Source organism: Rhamphochromis sp. 'chilingali', assembly GCF_963969265.1.
Source record: "Rhamphochromis sp. 'chilingali' genome assembly, chromosome: 9".
NCBI classification, from domain to species: domain Eukaryota; kingdom Metazoa; phylum Chordata; class Actinopteri; order Cichliformes; family Cichlidae; genus Rhamphochromis; species Rhamphochromis sp. 'chilingali'.
In genome coordinates this window covers 11,546,545-11,567,856 of record NC_137936.1, presented here as the reverse complement: position 1 = coordinate 11,567,856, position 21,312 = coordinate 11,546,545, and the positions used below count along the sequence as shown (strand labels likewise).

Here is a 21,312-nt window from a genome sequence, read left to right as displayed (position 1 = left end):
AAGAGAAACGATCCACCGGCAGTTCTCTGGGTGAAAGTGCCTACTTGATGCCAGAGGTCAGAAGAGAATGACCAAAATGACTGCTTTGAGTAAAACAACAATAACTTAAATAACCACTCATTACAACCAACAAACAACATGAAAGCATGGATCCATCCATCAACAGTTCAGGCCAGTGGTGGTGTACATTTTTGGCACATTTTGAGCCCCTTGGTACCATCATTCAAACACCACAGCCTACCCAAGTATTGTTGCTGTCTATCTCCATCACTTTATGATCACAATGTACCCATCTTCTGATGGCTGCTTCCAGCGGGCACCATGCCATCAACCTCAAATCATCTCAAACTAGTTTCTTAAAGATGATAATTAGTTCATTGCACTCAAATGGCCTCCAGAGTCACAGATCTTAATCCAATAGAAAACCTTTCTGGGAGATTCACAGCATGGATGTGCAGCCAAAAAATCTTCAATAACCGTGTGCCATTATCATTTAACTATGGCCCAAAGTCTCTGAGGATTATTTCCAGCACCTTGTTGAATCCATGCAATGAGGAATTAAGGAAGTTCTGAATGCAAAACTGGGTCCAATCCAGTACTAGCTACATGTAATTAACAAAGTGGTTGGTGAGTGTAAAGACACAGTGATTGCTCCTAAACCTTGAGCTGAGCATTTTGTATTTTCTAACTGTTATGAAGGCGCTATGGACTTAACTGAACAAACGAGGCTCATGCAACTTCTCAATTGCACGGTAGTCCTACTGCACACCCTGCTGGGCACCAAAATTAAGAAAATGTAGTGAAAAACATTTAAAATTAGCGTCTGATTAGGGCATTAGGAAAATATTTACTGCTGACCATTAAATTGAATGCTGCATTGGCTTCATTTTGTCAGATAAAGAGGCTACGTATATCATTTATATACAGTCTATGTTTGGGACGCTAAAGTGTTACCAACAGTCATCTTCTACTGCATTACTGTGCTATAATAAAAGGTCTGAAATGAAACCTAGAAAACATCTAAGCTAGAAGTTACACCGCTAAACAACAACCATTAACAAAGATCTCTGTCAGCACTTTGAGTTGCTATAGTGGGATTGTTTGGAAATTAAGGTGCTTTTGGGGAAACTCAGACCATCTGCTCATCAGCTACTCAGGTGGGGATTGCTGAGAAAGAAAGTCTGAGAAAAAGAGGAAGAAAGGGACTTTATAAAGATGGAGACGGACCTCCAACTCTGTATTTACAGCAGCCTCCCATTGTGCTCCTATTTGTCTCCTCCTGAGTGGCGTGGTGGGGGAGCCCATGGCCCTTCACAACATCTGCAGGCATTTTCCACTGCAGGCCTCCAGAGGGATATAATAACCCATTACCTCCATTTCTGACAAAAACACACATTTAAACTGCAATTACACCCCCTGCCTCATCTTCCTCATGCATTCCATCTTGTCTCCTTTTTGTTTGTTCTGCAATTTAATCCTCCCCAAATTGTTGACAAATTCTATAGACACTTGCTAACATGATTAACTGCTGATATAATAAACTCAGATATGTGCATTTACCTCACTTAGAACCAGCAGATAGTTGATAAGCATGAGACAGAAAAAACAGTTGTAACCCTGTGTATTCCCTTGAAACACCTCCTTTACTGTCATTTGCTGGGCATAATCTGTGCCGTGTTGTAAATGCACACTATAATAATATAGTGTGCATTGTTAAGAGTGCTGTTACCAGAAAATGCTGCACAAGATGGGGAGAAAGTCGAAAGAGTAGCGGGTGAACAGTTTCAATGTATCCAAAAAGGACATCTATGGGCGGGCGGTGGAGGTAATCAGAAACGAGAGCTATCATCAAATAACTGCAAACCCAGGAAGCCTTTTTCCTCTGATTCAACAGTAGCCGGGCCCAATTTCACAAGCTGCACTGTGGCTGAATGGAAAGAAATTGGAAAAAAAATGTGAAATCGATTGCTAAGATTGCAGTTGTACTTTTATTTGTCTCCTCTTCTGTCATTTTACAGTGTTACGCAGCATTAGGGTGCATTTCCAGCCTGCACAGCACTGATGACGGCACTGGAACAAAGTCCTACCTACCAATCATAAGCTGTATGAAAAGAATGCTCGGAGGTTAATCCATGCAGGAGTACTGTTAACTAGTGTTTAATAATGTCGGTTTTGACTGTATGGTTTCTGTGTAGAACTATTTTTATCAAAAAAATTATACACATCAAAGGTCTGATATCAAAATCACATCCACAGTGGATGTGAATAATGATTCAGGTCAGCAGTTTTGGTTTGTAATGAAACAACTGTAAGATTCATGTGTTTCCCCTTCTTTTAAATTCCCTGAATATTTGATTTGTACTGCATGGCAAATATAGAGCAATCTTACCTACACGCCACCCATGGAAATTCTCAAAGTTAAGCTAAGAGACGGCAGCTCACCTTCTCATTGCTCAATTTCAGGGATGATCGAAAATGTGTGACTGTACAAACACTCTGCATTGCCTAGAAAATGCTAAACTCTCTGGAAAACAAATTCAGTTTTAATGCTAAACGTTACAACTGAAAGAGAAAGACGCTACACTCAAACTTTACTTGGTACATCTGTTCAACTGCTCTTTAACACAAATGTCTAATAGCAACAGTTCAGTGCATTTAGATATGTAGACAAAATCAAGATGACATGCTGGAATTCAGCCGGGCATCAGAATGGGAAAGAACGGTGATTTAAGTGGCTTTGAACAGGGTTTACAAGAGAAAATATTCAGTGAGCATTGAGCATCCGCTGTCTGTGTGAAACTGCCCTGTTGAGGTCAGAGATCAGAACAACAACCTTAATTCAAATACTTTTTACAACCATGCAATCCAGAATGCACAATAGGCTGAACCTTCAATCAGATCGGCTACAGCAGCAGAAGACCGCACCAGGTGCTGCCCTTGTCAGCTGTGGCTGGAATTTGCATGTGGCCACAAAAACCAGACCATGAAGGAGTGGAGAAACAAGGCCTGGTCTAAGTGTTGTTGCTGACCATATCCATTCCATTATGGCCACAGTGTACAATCTTCTGGTGGCTGCTTCTACCAGGATAACACACCATGTCACAACGGTAAAGTCATCTGAAACTGGTTTCTTCAGCATCGCCATCAGTTCACTGGACTCAAATTCCAATAGAGGATCGATCAATGCGATGTAGTGGAAAAAAAGATTCAAAACATGCGTGTGTGGCAGACTACTCTACTGTAACTGTGTGATGCTATCATGTCATCATGGACTAAAATCTCTGAGAATGTTTAGAGGAACCTGATTGAATGAATGCCATGATGGTTTAAAGCAGTTCTGAAGGCAAAAAGGGATCAAACCCAGTGATGTCATCATTAACGTGTCAAGTCTTCTTCTTCTAAGAGGGCCTTTAGCATCCGTGCCATGTTTTACAGTTAGTTTCCAAAATAATTTCTGTTAGTCAACAACATTAATTATCATTTAATTGCAGGTTAACTGCAGGTTCATAAATTACCAGTTTGTCATTTATTAACAGAATCATGAAAATATGAAAAAAGTTGTAAATAAAATAAAATAAAATAAGTTGGCAAGGCCAACAGTGATAGGAGTACTAACACAGTACTTCCATATAAGCCGACACTTCATATAAGCTGAAGTGTCAGCTTATATGGAAATGCTGAGTGAAGCTATAGTATCACTTAAAGTTACTTAAATGATAGCAAAACGTTTCGAAGAGAGGTTTTTGGGGTCTTTTTATTCAAAGGTTAAAACCAGAGAATGGAAGGATTTGAAATGTCACTTCCCACAGACTGAAGGTTAATTATTTGCTTTAATTAACTGATACAATTTCTGTTGAACTTTCAGCAATAATCATAAAAGAGAGATTTTCTTATAAATTTACTAGTAAAGGTTACTTTCAACTCCTCCCTTGCCACAACCGGTCGTTCTGATGTTTGATTTGTCAGCATTTTGCACTGGCACAACTCCAAATAGGATTTGTATCTCTGACTAGAATCAAACCAGTGACTGTTCGCTTGTGTTAACCACTACGCTATTGGGGGCGTAAATCCATTCATAAAAGCAGTAGTGATTAAAAGACAGTATGTCAATTATGGGGATTACATGGCAATCACAGTTTTCAGTACAGAGTAATTACTCTATTTCTTTTGAGGTTGCAGGTGCTGTCACATGAATGCCAAATGACCCACTGCAGCAAAGTCCCATCTCAGCTCAGACAGACAGCAAATTATCAACTGCCACGGCCACCCAGGGCTTTGCCTCATTATTGCTGACAGCATGAGAAGAGCATGAAAGATGTAATCAACATAATAATAGAGAGTGCAATGAAATAGTCAAGTTTGACTTTATTTGCAGGAGAAAAATGGTTGTTTCCCCAAGAACATATTTATTTTGGTTTATGTTAACACAGCACCCTTAGCCATAAATCAGTAAGTAATGCCACAGTATCGATCTGAACCCTTTAACACAATGTTGGAATTAAAAGGCTTAAAAATTGGCCAACATTATAAATTAATAGAGACTTAAATCTCAGCGTGAGGCTGAACGTTTGTTTTATTTTCTGCCATCAAGCCTCATTTATCTGATTAAAAAATGAGGTGGAAAGTGGGTGGGGGGTGGTGGTGGTGTGTGTGTGTGTGTGTGTGTGTGTGTGTGTGTGTGTGTGTGTGTGTGTGTGTGTGTGTGTGTGTGTGTGTGGGGTGAATACAAACAGAGAAGGATAGGATTGTGGCAACAAATATACCCATCTTTCTCATAGAAAATCACTATTTTAAAGTGATTTAATAATAAAAAAACATGCCAATTAGACAACAAAAGTATAGATAAACACATATTAAATAAAATTCAAGTGTAAATATATATATATATATATATATATATATATATATATATATATATATATATATATATATATATAACTTGCTATGGCACGAAGACATTTTTCATCTACTGTCATTGCTAATCAAACCTTCACCTGGTTTTTCAAGGATAAGCGTAAACATGCCAGACTGAATTAAAACTCAATTTACCCCACTTTAAAAACATCAACCACAGTACACATAGTTTGCCAAGCCATTCAAGCAACACAGTCCTGTTGCTCTAACACGTGTGTCCTGCAGAAATGAAGCGCTGCGATAAGGCTCGTTTGATGTGTTAAACTGAGAAATGTGAATTTCAATAAGGAGATATTATTTGGATGAAAGCAGAACAAATGTATTACAGGTATACGAACGAGGAGAACTGAACTATTTTGATAGCGATAGGTGAAGGGCTCCCCTGGAGTCTAGCCACTGATGCTGGTGAAGAAGAGAAAGCAGATGTCTGACGGAGACTGTGATTGTGATCCTCTCTACAACCTGAATGAGGTGGAGATGGGAAGGAGGGGCGAACTGAAAAAAAAAGGGACACAGACAGAACAGGCTGATAGACGACTGGACAAGAGTAGTAAGAAAGTGAAAAGGGCCTTCTTTCCCTCAATGTTAAGCTCAATGACCACATCTAAAAGAAGACAATGTACAGAATCTGACAATGACAATGTATTTTTCAATGTGTCAAAGTGCTTGAAATGTATGTCTTGAACTCAAGTGGCATTCAGATGTGAATGTGTACTGCATGCAGACTAGGAAATGGTAAGATAACCTATCCATGAATCTGTATGTAGTTTTCTTCCAGCCTTTCACAGCCTTTCAGCACTCAAAGTTATAGGAGTGAAGATGAGATGGAGAGTGGGAACAAAGTACATGTGACCATGTGTGAGCAGGAAATGTCAAAGGGTAAAAATGGGTCAGCGAGTGGGGGGTGCGATGAGAGCAGGCTGCTGAGGTATGGGTTTGTGTGTCTGGCCTTAGAGCAATGAGAGGTGGACCCACTGAAGGACCTTCTGCTCTCAGAAAGCAAATGAAAAGAAAGTAAAATGAGCAAAGATGTAGCTTTTAGTTAGTGGTTGAGTGTTGGGAGAGTCCTGCCTGCACCTCAGGGTGTAGGGGAGCAGCCTTCATTAGCTGGTTGGATGTCTACAGGGCAGTGGTGGTGTTTTTTGGAGGAGATGAAGCTCATGAACCTCAACCTAACAATTACCTGCTCCCAAGGTGTGATGTAGTAACTGACCGACAGCACAACATTTCCACTGTTTCACATACAGTTAGCTTTCCTGCAAGTTCTTCAGCACCTGGCAACCACGAAGGACATGCTCAAAAAAATAGCTGGAGAACATTTTCAGGACAGATAAAGATCTTGAAGAAGTTCCTAGAGCATCATTTACAAGGTGTTGGGACTCTGCAGTTACTGACTGAGTGCGGTGTATGAGGACAACTGTGGCAATAACCTGAAGCCATTTCATCATCATGCTTTTGTGACATCGTGAGCACCTGTTTCTCTGACCCGGCAGCCATGTTTCTTGGCTATTTAAATACATGAGAAATACTGAGTACTGAGCTCTAAACTGTGCTTAGAACACGTACACACAGTAACAAGAATGGTCGGCATCATTTCACTGAGGCCAAGAGACAGCACATAAGGCAAAGGCAGGTTAACCATAAATAGAAGTCATTATTTTAGAAGGTTTCACACATGGAAGCATATGGCCTTGGCGTGAACCAGGGATTTCACAGAGGATACAATCAGTCTTTGGCTCAATCCAGGCCAGCAGCAGGAGCACCTTCCCAAAATTGGTAAAATAAGATAATTTAACATGAATGTTAACTTACGTACAGAGGTAGCAAAAGTACAAATATTTGTCACTTCAGTAAAGTATAGACACTGAAATGTACTCGAATGTAAAAGTAAAAAGTAGCTCTTTGAGGACGTTTCTACCAGGTGTTTTTCTCTGCAAAGCAGACTAAACCTTGTGTCATATTAATAAAATAATATTAATACATGGGAAGTATTTCAACTAAAATTCTAATTCTAATGAATCAAATCAATGTATGCTGAACATAAGCAGAGAAAAACCAAGAGAATTTTTTAAAAATGCATTGAACAGAAAAATTTGTACAGTCACAGGTTAAAGTGAGTCAGCAGGTTCCTAAGATTGGCATTGTGAGCGCCTGTACAGTTTGTGTACAGGCTGTGACTTGTGATGCTGACTTATGTTGTTGCTGCTCTGAGATTCACTGCTTTTGTCAATTTAACCAGACATAAAAATATGTTATGTTGCCGCAGCTACCAGCAGTATCAAGCTGGTATAATCAGCATCATCGCCTTAAATTTAATTGGATTTCTGCTACTCTTGGATAAGGTACACTTCACTTTGTTTTGCAAGATATTTCACAATATGAAATAGAAATCCAGCAGCACATCAGGTATAGATCCAACATCCAAAAAATGGCACATTACAGAAGCTTTAACCTTCTAGACTATCAAATGTCACTGAGCAGTCTTACCCTTTAATAACAATCTCTTCTTCTTCTCCTGTCGTGTCTTTCTTTCAACCCCATCTCCATCTGTGAGTGAAGTTACAGCAACTATACATTTAGTTAGAAACTGCACAGAAAGACAGTTTGTGTGTGTTTTTTATATTTGTTTACCTGTTTGAAATCTGCATTTGAAATCAATGAAAGATTATTCGTATCACAAAGTAGAATTTGCAATCAATTTTTGACTTTTAAATATCCTTTACGTATCCAGGTAAGAGGAAAAAGAGGGCAGCAGAAATGGCAACAAATATAAGATAAGATAAGATAAGATAAGATAACCTTTATTAGTCCCACACGTGGGAAATTTGTTTAACATCACAGCTCTATAAACATATTTTAAGTGGCCACAAAGGACTGGATTAGATTGATTAAGTATCAAACACAGAGTAGGTGCTATGCTGCAGATCATAAGGGAACTTGCAAAACAGGACATTTCTTTATTTTATAGTTACCATATCACAAATCCTGATAACTGGTGATAGATACACCAGAAATTGTCTTCTGTGTGTTATTGTTCCCTCTGTTCAGATTCAAATCAACTTGAAGGTGTGCAGTGACATGAAATAATAACTGCCCACAAATGTCTTTAACCTACAGTAATAAACAAGTAATGAAAATGTAAGGAGTAGAAAGGAGATATTTGTCTAAAAACGAAGGAAGTAAAAAAGCTGGTCAGAAACAAACCTTATGTTAAGTACAGATACTGCTCTGTACAGTAACAAAGTATTTGTTACTGATAATGTATTTTACATAGGGTTGCATGTGAGGTGCAAGGGATTATCTACTAACAAAGTCGTGTGGCCCCCATCACTGACATGCAATTTAACAGCAGATTTACTATTTATTAAGACAATAAAGGTAATGCAACACTGGATTGTAGGGTGTTTCATTGGTGTTTAGACTTTTCCCCCAAGATATTGAAGTACTAGAAACAGATCATATGTCTAGAATTAGGCATGCAGTCACAATGAATGTTGATTAACCTTCAAAATATACGCTGTCACGCTGATTTGAACATTTGCCTCCTATGGCATATGTTACTACAAGATCTGCATTGGAACATAACATAAATGTGTCCATCCTGCTGGCTAAATGCAAGGATGCCACAATCCACAAAACATCTTGGTTATGGCTCTTAACATGTGTCACCACATGGTTGTCAAGAATGTGGAGTCTTTTGCCTACACTTGTTATAGTAAAATGCATTATTATCTTTGCTATTTAAAAATATATTTTCCAGCAATATTAATCTATGTCGATATAATATAATTGATGCGTACAATATTTTTATATGGCATGCAATGTTTTTTCTTATTATATTACACTGAAAAAATACTCATCTATTTTTTCAGCGTTCATGTTGCACTATTTATATAAAGTCTAAATAGCTTTCATTTCAGCGCTATAAATCAATATCAGCACTCTTCTGCAAACCAAAAAAGCATGTTGTACATTGTAGAATAAGACGCTACTGTAATGTGTTTATCCCCATGTGCAGTTAGCCTTTTGCCTGCAGGTGAACTTATGGCTACCTCCACTGTTCCCACCAATATATGAAAACAACCTCTGCTTTGGATGCACCTGTTTAGATACTGCTGATTTGACTTCTTTTGGTTGGCTCTAACCGAGTGCCCTGTGTGTAATTTATCCATGCAGTATTAACTTTTTCCTATTTCAGAAAAAAGGAAAATGATTGGCTCTGAGATCCGTTCTCCTCTTGCGATTGGCTGTTCCTTGTTTCCGGGGCTCCGCTCTGCACTCATTTGACGTTTCTGTCGGTCTGCTCTGAGACAGACTGGAGAGAATGGCTGCCAGTGGAGGTTAGCAAAATCTTCATTGTTTTGTGTACTTAAATATTGCTTTTTAAAGTTAGAATATGTAAGTTTATGTGTTCACCAGGCGTAGCTTTACAGATTAAACGAAGGGGTCTTGACATGTTGCAGTTTCATTAAATAAGGTCAGGTTCTAAACGACTCCTCAAAACTGTTGGCTGTCGTTAGCCCGGCTATGTAGCTAACGTTAGCTGTGTGGCTAACTTTCGGCCGGTTAGCTCGCTGCCACAGCTGACTGTGTAAACACTTGTTTATGACAAGAGACAAAGGTTAGACAAGTTGTAGTAATGGCTATAGTCATCAAACGAATACACTAGACATTGCGCTACACACTCTTATGCTTCTATAAGATGAAGACGTCAACACTTAAAACACTTCAGATTTTTGTCGCCATTTATATCTCGCAATGTTGTGTCAAAGAAAGCTTTGCTAGCATTAGCTTGGTGTCTAGCTGTCTGCTAAAAGTTAAGCTTGCTCCTCAACTAGCTAAGCCAACCGCGAGCATTACTGTATTTTATGAAACACGAGCATTCAGGCGAAGTTGTGTACAGCGTCGCTCTTCATTAGTGTCTATTCTTCAAGTTTGTTTTCAGTCTTATTAGCTAACCAGACCGTTACTGCAGGCACAGGGCAGCGATGAGAGATGTTAGCAAGCTAGCTACCACCTGGTGTGATAGTAGTTTTCTATTTACCCACCGAGAGTCTTTGTCCTGTCAGCATTGCACAACCCGAGACATTTGTTGTAAGTTTGTATACCGTATAAGTCAAAGTGAAGCTTTACAGCAGTCATAAAGTTGGTGTGCCACTTTTATAACTTGATATAACACATGTGATAAGAAAGACGTTCACTTTGTGTACGCTTATAAGGGCAGCACTGCTGTACTCACGAGTTTCTAGGCTCATGTATTGTCCTGCTGCTTTCATTCAGTATAAGAGAAAGGGAACAATCTCTCGGTACAAGTTTAGAAACAAGCAAATATAGCGCAGGAAATAGTTATATTTATACAGCTGTATCAGTCATTATATCTGGACCTTTAATCCAGGTGGCATACATCCTTAAAATTTGGTCATCAGGTTTTCACACACTCCACACTTTATTTATGTTATTACACTATAAAAAGAATGTGTGGCTCCATAGTATAGTGGTTTAGAGATTTACCTAACAAAAACTATCCCTCAGTTTTGCTGTTTTTTGTATTTTCATTTATGGAACAACTGCAATGTTCAAGCTTTATTCAGTTGACTTTTTTTTTAAAATAATATGTAATTAATGTTTGTATAAAGATGTATTGGTTCATATTTATGCTAATATGAATGTGGGTCAAGTGTATGCATGTATATGAGGGTACCACAATGATGATCCTGCTAAATTGGCAGTGTTGAACATGGGGTACGCATAAGCATGTGCATACTTCTTTGTACTCCAGTTTGGGCTTTGATTAATTTTTATTTCATGTAATGCACATTTCTTTGTCATTTGAGTTTATTTCCTTATATATTTGAATGTCTTTAAAATCCAAAATAAAACTGTATATCATATCATGTATATCATAGCACAAGTAAAAGATCCTCAGTTTAATCCCAGAAGGAGGCATAAATCCCCTTGGGGGCCGGAAGGGCATCCAGCTTAGAAACATGTGAAGCTACCCACTTTGGTGGCCCCCTGTGACAAGGGAGCAGCTGGAAATTGCTTTATAATATAAAATAATTAGAAGGTTTTGTATTTCTTTTGAAGATTTTTATGTTAGAAAAGTAACAATATTTACCTACAATGTCTAAAATAATCTCCAAGTAAGTGTTGCTTAAAAGTTTGTGAAACATAGGGATTGAGTAAAATCACAGAAACTCTTGTATTTACACTCTAGTCATCTACACTAAGTAGAGCTGGGCGATATGAGATTTTTTCATATCACGATATGTTTTTTTTTCATTTCAGGCGATAACGATATCTATCACGATATAAGCCAAATAACTATATTTGTAAGATTTAAATGTGCCGTTGCTCACAAGTAAAATGTGAAATAATCAGCAGCTTGTTTTTATTTAAATATTTATTTCCCATAATAAGTTCAACAGGGTAGATGTACTTAAGGAACATGAGACTTTTTCAGATAAATAAAGGCAAATATTGCAAACTACACAAAAGGCAGCCGCTAAAGCGTTTAAGTTTCAAAATAGAACAAACAAAACAGACTAAATTGTCAATTCCACTTAGAAACAAAATATTAATTCTAAAAATAAATCTTAGTTTGTTTTACAGAAGAACAGACAAAACTGACTAACTTTTGTCAATATCAAATAAACTGAGAACTAAAAGGAAATTCTCAATCTCTCCTTGTTGTATAGCTGAGCTTTTCAAACAGTTTTAACAGTTACTTTAGTCTGACAAAAGCCGAATGACGAATTAGCGCTTCCAGTCAGAGACTGAGGCTACGTCCACACGTACACGGGTATTTTTGAAAACGGAGATTTTCCGTTTTCGTTTTAAAAAATAATCCCGTCCACACATAAAGGCAGAAATGAAGGAAAACGCTGCTATGAACATGCCAAAGCAGCAGGTGGCGCTAGATTCCTAACCGTGCAGAAATGTTGGCCAATCAGAAGTCTAGAAGCCTCGGTGGGAAAAAGTAAACAAAGCTGGGGCATAGAAGCAGAACCGAGTCGTATGTGTGGACGGACAGTAACTGTGTGTATATGTAAGCATTTAAACACTGCAGAGAGTAGAATTAACAGTAACAGTATTGTAGAAATTCATTTCACCGAAACAATAACGTGGCGCACAGTGTGACGCATGCACCAGTTTATTGTATTTCCAGACTTGCTTTCGGCACAATTTACAGTGCACGCTACTCTGTTTTTTGTCAGACTTGAAATAGCCGAAATACCTTCACACTACGGAACTTCTATGGCTCTTCCGTTTGACAATCTCTCCGGCGTTGGAACCATCATCTGTTTTCTCTTCGGTCATGCTCGGTTGATTTTTCTAGTCGGCACACTCATTTCCTCCATTACCCGCTGGCTCCATTACCCGCTGGCTGCTTCCCAAACAAATACACATGTGGGGCTTGGCACTTGTGCTGTACGTAACAAGTCACGCGACGTGACGCTGCGGCTGTGATTGGTTCGGCTCTGTGCTACTTAATTTGGATTGGCTGACCTTTTTTTTTTTTTTTTTTTTTTGAGGACAAGAGCGGCGAGGTCTATCGCGATAGCTTAATTTCTCTATCGAGTAAAAGTTATATCGCGATACATATCGTTATCGTTCTATCGCCCAGCTCTAACACTAAGGAAATTCAGATATTTTGAAATCTCTTAGGCAGTGGGTTAGAGGCTGTGTGCTTTATAGAGTAGTTATGATACTAGAAATTCAAACTCAATAGCACTGTCTAAGAAAATCCCATCTTCAATGCCAGTGGAGAAAGAAAATGAAATGAAAAAACTGACAACAATACAAACTGTAACATCAATGATAACACTGTTTCTATATTATTGAACTTAGTGCAAAAACCCCACAATAAAATATGACAGATATTTTAAGATTGTCTGAAATTGTGCTTTGCTTCTTTTGACTTGGCACTATATTTTTGTTGCTGATCAAGTAGAGTTAGTCTGCTAGGTTCTAACTGCTGCTGTTGCTGTCTAGCTGCAGAAACAGTTCAAACACTTCACACTGCCTATATACACTTTATATAGACACCTTTAACTAACACTGCCTATTATAACATTACACATGAGCAGGACTGATTACATTTGCTGCTTACCTGCTACATTAATGTTATCTTTTTATTATTAGTCATATTCGCTAGCCATTACCTTAATGATAACTTAACGCACAGCTAGTGCCTTTCTTATGTAAATGCTAATAGTTAGTGGTGATGTGTGTGGCTACAAGGTTAATATTCATGATAAATGTTTAATACTTTGATGTTGCTGATGGGAACTTAAATTACCTCTTAACATTTATCTTAAGAGATGTTCAGTGTTGTGAAGATTAAACTACTGTTCATGTTAGGGATGTCCCGATCATGTTTTTTTGCCATAGAGTCAGAGTCCGAGTCATTTGATTTTAAGTGTCTACCTATACCGAGTCCCGATCCGATACTTCTATAATACATAAAAAAAAGAATAAAGAAGAGCGAACAAACAGATCCTGGATGTTCCTCATTTTTTTATTTAATTCACCTTATTTTAACATTTAATAGCTCTGTTAACAAACACAGCACTTTTGTGAGGTAGCTTGAACAATCAAGTAATAAATAAAATAAATTCTTCACTTATGGACTTTAGTGCACAGTAAATATAAAAAAAAGTCTAATATAAAAACAAATAGCACCTCAACTTAAAATATCCGGCAGGCATGTAAACAAATAAAAAAATAAAAGATCCACAGTGTTTGCAAAGCCAGTAATGTGCTTTTAGGAACTGCACTCCTAACTCTTACTGTCATCACAGTAGTAAGTTTCGCAGAAAATATAGTATGTTTCTCTTAATGAAAACTAATATCTCTACCTTGTCAGGTTTGAGCCTGTTTCTGTTCTCATCAAGGACGTTTGCAACGGCACTAAAAAGGCTCTCACTGTCCACAGAGCTAAAGGGGGCATGAGATACTGGGTTGCAACTAGGTCGATACTGGGAAGCTGATTAGCATGTTCTTTCCAGTACTGAAGTGGGTCGCTTTTCCAAGTTTACATATCTCACAATGGCAATGTTGTTGTCATCAACTTTATAATACCTCCAGACCACAGACATACTCGCGTTTTTCATGTGTTCAGCCGCTAATGAGGGAAGCATGGCTGCTTGTCTGCAGCTGGTTTGTAAAATTGTGTGTCAGCTGGATGGGCTGAAGACGGTACTGTTGGTATTGATGCTCTTCCAAATGACTATATAGCAGTTAAGTATTAAAAATGCACATTGTATAAACTGAATAGGCAAATGGTACAGAGCTCTACACTGGCAGCTAAACAAAAACTTCAGAAGAATTGGTAGCTCCAGATCAGAAGCTGTGGCTGCTATTGTCAGGTATGTTAACATCATATTTAAGTCCTTTCTTCTGTAATAATCTATTAATTTTTAATTTAAAAAATGTTTCTACATAAATGAGTGTTTAAACCAGAGCACTGTTGACTATGTACGCTGTATTACTGTTTAAAGAATTTAGTAATTATCATTATTATGTGATTATGTGTGGTTTTGCAACCTGTTTACAACTCTCCTGATCTTGTGTCCCCAGGTAACCTCAGGTACCTGTCATTAGACATCCTCTGGACCTGACCTGACCTATGTCTTATGCTAACTCAGTCAAAGGGATCTGGGTTTTTTTTTCTTTTCTGATTCATTCTCAAAATTGACACTTTGCATTCGTCAAAACAACTAAAGATACTGAGATTAAAGTGCTTTAAATACTCATACCTCGTGCACTGTCTTTATTCTTCTCTTACAGTATATTTTGTTGGCATACTGCATGTGATATTTGTTTGTAGCAAACTAGAGCTTGCATATCTAGAGTGTCTGTGAGGCAGTTTTTTTTTCTGCAGCATTTCCTTAATTTTTGGGGCTCTTTGGTATATACATGAAGCATTTTGTGTTTTCATGTCAGTTATACATGTGTTTAGAGTTGACTGAAAAAATTAAAGTGAGATGATAATAATATTTTTTTCTGTTTCTGCTCTTGTTCAGAGGTAGGGAAGCTGTTACAAGTACAAAATGGGACGCTTCCAATCACCAACTACAATGGGGTAGATGCTGTTCATGCTTGTAACATCCTGCAGCAGCTCAAAGCCTTGTACGATGAAGCACAGCTCACAGACATCGTTGTAGAAGTGGACCATGGCAAGACTTTCTCATGCCACAGAAATGTTCTTGCTGCAATCAGCCCATATTTTAGGTAGGAAATTCAGCACTGCATATGTGCCTATGTCCTTCATTTGTACGTGTTTGTTTACAAATATTTATTAGTTGCTTTCTTTCTTGGTTTCACTGTCATTTTGACTAGAGGTTGTCTAGAAAATACGATTTTCTGATAAACTTTCTCAGTTTTTAAGATGAGAATTTATAATAATCATAAAATAATTTGTGTTTTTTCAAATGTTCCTCTAGGTCCATGTTCACCAGTGGCCTTACAGAGAGCAGTCAGCGTGAGGTTCGAATTGTTGGCGTGGAATCTGAATCCATGCACCTTGTCCTAGATTATGCCTACACATCCAGGGTCTCGCTCTCTGAGTCTAATGTCCAGGCCCTATTCACTGCAGCCAGCATTTTCCAGATTCCTGCCCTGCAGGACCAGTGTGCCCAGTTCATGATCAGCCGACTTGACCCTCAGAACTGTATAGGAGTCTTTATGTTTGCTGATGCATATGGGCACCAGGAACTGAGGGAACGCTCACAGGATTATATCCGCAAGAAGGTCAGTTGAACATAAGCCTAAATTGGTTATTAACCGTTACTTTTGGACTGTGATGTAATGAATGCCTTCAGCTATTTTATACCACAATTTTTAGACATGTTGTGGTATCTACTTTTGTAGTTCTGCTTTCTTTATGACCAGGACATTTGGCTGCCAAAAAACTAAGGATGTACTGAGTGTTAAATTTCTTGGTTGGTACTAATATGTAATGATAATTTGGTAGACGACTGATATAATTTTTTTTATTTCTTTTTTGTGTTTATGGCTTTTTCTACTTTTATGTATTCCTTGTTTAGTGGCCAGGGGAATTGATAAATAATTTAGAGTACTGTTTTATAGTCTTTCAGGTCTTCATCAAGAGCTTAAAGACTTAATGTGACACAGTTCCTGCTTTTGGCAAATGTCTTATTTTTGTTGGAACAGTGGCAGTCAACAACATTGACATCGAACTTTGTAATGTCTGAACTGAAACTCTAAAACTTCTTTTGTTTTAGTTCTTGTGTGTATCACGGGAGCAAGAGTTCCTCCAGATGACCAAGGAGCAGTTGGTCAGCATTTTGAATAATGATGACCTCAATGTGGAAAAGGAAGAGCATGTCTATGAGAGCATTGTCCGCTGGCTAGAGCATGATCTGTCTGGCCGTGAAACTCATCTAGCTGAGGTTTTTTCCCAGTGTATCCGTCTGCCCTTGCTGGATGAGGCCTTTCTCAATCGGATACCTCCCCCCTTTGCTTGCGCCCTCTCCCTTTCAACAGACTCTGCTGAGGCCAAAGCTCGCCTCACTGGCACAAATGGTTGTCCACAGCGCCTGGGTATGACTGCTTCTGAGATGGTCATCTGCTTTGATGCTGCTCATAAACACTCAGGTAAGAAGCAGACGGTGCCTTGTCTGGACACGGCGACAGGAAGGGTGTTCAAACTCTGCAAACCACCTAATGATCTCCGGGAGGTTGGCATCTTGGTGTCCCCAGAAAATGACATCTACATTGCTGGTGGGTACCGTCCGAGTAACAGCGAGGTGTCCATAGACCATCGAGCAGAGAGTGACTTCTGGCAGTACGAGCATGCAGGCAACCGATGGCTTCCACGTGCACCTCTTCTGAGAGCCCGAATTGGATGCAGGCTTGTGCACTGCTGCGGGAAGCTGTATGCACTGGGAGGCCGTGTTTATGAAGGTGATGGGCGAAATGCACTAAAATCAGTAGAGTGCTATGATGCCAGAGACAACTGTTGGACTGCAGTCAGTCCAATGCCAGTGGCCATGGAGTTTCACAGTGCTGTAGAGTACAAAGACCGTATCTACGTCCTCCAAGGTGAGTCTTTCTGTGCTCAGGGGAACTTATGCAATTATGTTTTTTTTTTTTTTTGTTTTTATCTGTACAAAATATGTAAATAAAGTGATATTAATACAACAGACATACTGCATATGAAAACCATTTAAATGCATCTGATCATAACTCTGTCTCTTTGTTTCGCACAGGTGAATATTTCTTCTGCTATGATCCCCGTAAGGACTATTGGAGTCATCTGGCGCCAATGAGTGTCCCTCGGAGTCAGGGTCTGGCTGCCTTGTATAAAAACTGCATCTACTACATAGCTGGGATCTGCAGAAACCACCAGCGTACTTTTACTGTGGAGGTCTACGACATTGAGAAGAACACATGGAGCCGCAAGAAAGATCTACCCTTTGACCAAGCCACAAGCCCGTATATCAAGGCCATGCTGCTGCAAGGCAAGCTACACCTGTTTGTACGAGCTACACAAGTCATGGTGGAGGAGCATGTGTTTCGCACTAGCAGGAAGAACTCCCTTTACCAGTATGACGATGAGGCAGATGTATGGACCAAAGTCTATGAGACACCCGATCGCCTCTGGGATTTGGGCCGCCATTTTGAATGCGTGGTGGCCAAACTTTATCCACAGTGTCTCCAGAAAGTGCTTTGAGGTATTTGAATTTTGTGGACCCCATCTCTGAGGCAGAGGGGGGATAGTGTGGTCCTGCCTGCCTTGTGCCTGGTGTTACCTTGGGTTTGCACCACATGCACCATTTTTGGTTAAGTCTTAAGTTGTTCAACTTCTGGTTTAAAATGATCAAAATGGGGGTGCTTTTAAAGATTGCAGTATTTTTTTTTTCTTCAAGAAAGCACCAACTACCCACACTGAGGCTTGTTTAACAAAACCGTACAATGACTCATAAGTGCAATTATACTATTTTTTTTTTTTTTGCTTGTTGTCGAGCCATGTTGTTCTATTTTTGTGTTAGGTGCATAAATACACCAGTCAGCCACAACGTTAAAACCCCTGAGTTGCAGGGTGGGGCCTCTGTGGATTGGGTTGTATTAGTGCTATCTGTAAATGGTTTTACTGTTGTGGCTGATTAATGTGTGTATGAATTTTTACAAATGATAAGCATGGAACTGAGGGTGTTGCCTCTGGAGATATGGATGCTATGTGTCAGCATAAAGTGAAACTCTATATAGATATAGAAATATACAAATAGTCATATAAACGATATATTCATACGGGTAAGATGAGTACCTTAGGTCATTAGTAGATTGCTGGCTCTGAGGTTTGTGTGGATTTTTTTCCTGTTCTGCGTTTATGCCTCTCTTCAGTTTATTTCATATGCAAGTTTTAATTTGAAGTGTGCTTGTGATTGACATTAGTGTTTTTAAAGGTTGAAAGTTAAATGGTAACTTTTTATTGCCCACTCTTCCTCCACAGGTGTCAGTGTGTCAAACATACACTATGTGCGGCTTCCAGACTTTTTTTTTCCTGCTTTGAGTTGGCATCCATTAAGTGAAATGTTAGAATATTCACTCTCCACATTGGAGAAACAAGGACGGAGTCAAATTTGTTGCAACACTAAGTGGCTCATTCAGACCAACAGGTTTACCTCAGAAACTTCAGAGATTTTTGATTAGGAGCAAAGGGACATTTCAGGCCGTTGTGTTGATATAAACAAGTGTTTGCTCTGAGTTTGAGCTCTGAGTTTGTTCTTTGACACCGGGTTATTAAACGCTTGAAAAAAAGGGTTCCAATAGCCTTCCTCGTAATGCCAAAAGAGCATTTGAGGTCTTACTATAGTTGTCGTGGAAGTTGGAAACGGATTTTGTGGTAGCAATAAATCTTGGAACTGTGATTAGGCTATATTACATTGTATTACCTTATTAAAAGTGCATTAATTGTTTTGTGTGCTCGTCTCTGCTAGCGAAGATCAGTAGTACCCATAACGATTGTTTGGCTGTTGGCTGAAGTGATGCGGATTTTTCGTGGAGATCTTTTGTGATGCCAATGTGCCTGCAGCTAGAAAAAAAGGGGCATCAGAATCAAAAACTGTTCCTCCTGATGAAGAATATCTGAAAAGTCTTACTCAGCGTTGCACTGAATAACTCGCCACTTCAGCGGTCCTTAACTGCAAACTTTACGAAGCACCCTCGTAAAGCTATGAATCCGTCTTTACACGTCATCACAGAGGATACAAACTTTTGGCGCTGGTGCTTTTTTCTGTTTTTTTTGTTTTTTTTTTGACAATCTTGTACAGAAGAACGCCACCACTGGAGGGCGTTTGCTGTCAAAGTGTGACATTTTTAGTGCCGTCAGTTTCCTCACGCAGGTTCCTGTTTCATCATTGCACTACACATTTCTTGTGTATTTTATCTAAGCAAGGAGTGCCCTCCTATTAAGTGAAAACATTTTAGCAACCATATAGCAATCATCTTAAGAGATTTACATTGGCATTTAATACAGGAAAAGTCGCATTCATTAAGGACTTGAGGATATAATTAACTTCTCCGAGAGAAGATTCACTGTTGACTGACTTTAACCCGATTTCTAGTCAACCCAGCTTGAACAATGTTTCCCACGAAAAAGGGTCAGAGTGGGTCTGGGCTTCACTCGACTGTCCACAGACAGCCATTTGCGAACCAGGAACGGAGAACTCTCAGGATTTCTACTGATACCCAGTACTGTATTTAAGTTGTTTTTGTTATGTGTAATATACTGTACTATAGATTTGCTGTACTTGCACAGTTTTTTAAAGTTATCTTCAGTTTCTTTTATAACTTGAAAAATAGATGTGATTTCTTTTTGTTGTCTCTAGTGGCTGTTTTGTTTTTTCTTTACATAATTATCTGTTTAGTTATAATAGAGTAATCCTGTTCTGTTGAGGGGGAAAAAAAAATTACCCGCACGAGTGATATATTTTGATTTGCCCCCCTCCACCCCGTAGTACAGTAGTATCTTTGGAACATCTCACTGAAACTAAGCATTACAGTTGAAGTAACTGCATTGTTACAACATATTTCAAACACCAGTCATGTAATACACAAAGCTATAAAACCTGCTTTCTCCTAAGAGTTGGCTGCCCTGTGCGGCCAAACACAGCTCGTTCTGGTCATCTTCATGCATCACCTATGGGTGCTATTCCATTGTGTCTTTTTAATCCATTTATTTTTCTGTTGGGTTTTTTTTTTGGTTTTTTTGGGTTTCAGGTTATAGTGGTTGTTGAGCTCAACTGTGAAATTCACCTTGCACATAATTTGAAAATAAAACTATTAAAAGTGAAATGTTTTATTTTTATTCTGTTTATTTTTAACTTTCAAGTGACTGAGGCCTTTGGACCTCAATTGTATATTGTTGTGTTCCACTGTGATATTTTTGATCCTAAAAATGTTTCCTACCTTGAACTTCTCTGATACTTATACTGTAGCTGCTGTGTCACAGATAGTGGAAAGCTATGCCAGGTCATTTACATTCACTGGACACTTAGTGAGCAGTTGAACAGATGTAACTTATCTGCTCAGCTAATCACATGGCAGTAGTTTAACACTTTGAGACTTGCAAACATTGTCTAGAAGACCTGGTGGACTTTAAACTGAGCATAAGAATGGGGAAGAAGGGTGGTTTTAATGGCTTAGCGTGTGCAATGGTTGGTGCCAGATAGGTTTGTTTCAGTGTTTCAAACTACTGAAATACTGGGATTTTCCTGCATAACCATCTATAGGGTTTACAGAAAATGGCCTAACAAAGAGAAGGTGTCCACTATTGGATGATGCCTTGATGCCAGAGGTCAGAGGAGAATGCCTAGTGTTCTTTGAGTTGATAGGATTATAAAAAAGTAGCTTAAATGATCAGTTTTTAGACCCAAGGTATGCAGAAGAGCATCTCTGAATGCACAACATGTCAAACCTTGAGGCAAATAGGTTAGAAAAGCAGAAGACCGCTCCTGTCAGCTAAGAACAGGAAGATTATGCTGTGTGCTGTGACACTTGGTAGGGTTAGAGTTTGCTGTCCATGGTCTATGCATGGATCCTTTTTGCCCCATATCAACAGTTCAGGCAGCTGTTTGTAGTGTAATGGTGTCAGGGTTATTTATTTATTTATTTATTTTTGGCACATCCTGAGCCCCTTATTGCAACTGAGCATAATTTAAACACCAACAGCCTCCATGAGTATTATTGCCAACCATATCCATCCCTTTATGGCTATAATGTACCCATCTTCAGATGGCTGCTCCCAGCAGGATAATATGCCACGCCACAAAGTTCAGATCATCTTGAACTGGTTTTTTTCTTCACTGTACTCAAATGACCTCCACAGTTAGCAGATCTCAGTTCAGTAAAGCACATTTGAGATCAGAA

The 21,312-nt window shown here is 38.9% G+C and overlaps 1 protein-coding gene across 1 annotated transcript; it reads left to right on the top strand.

Moving 5' to 3' along the window:
* The first annotated feature begins 9,201 nt into the window (after positions 1–9,201).
* On the top strand, positions 9,202–18,711 carry kbtbd8 (kelch repeat and BTB (POZ) domain containing 8). Its single transcript, XM_080892270.1, has 5 exons — positions 9,202–9,254; positions 14,943–15,150; positions 15,363–15,669; positions 16,164–16,983; positions 17,151–18,711. Exons 1-5 carry the CDS (start codon positions 9,239–9,241, stop codon positions 17,612–17,614), a joined length of 1,815 nt encoding a protein of 604 aa, XP_080748396.1. The 5' UTR covers positions 9,202–9,238; the 3' UTR covers positions 17,615–18,711.
* Positions 18,712–21,312: the final 2,601 nt, after the last annotated feature.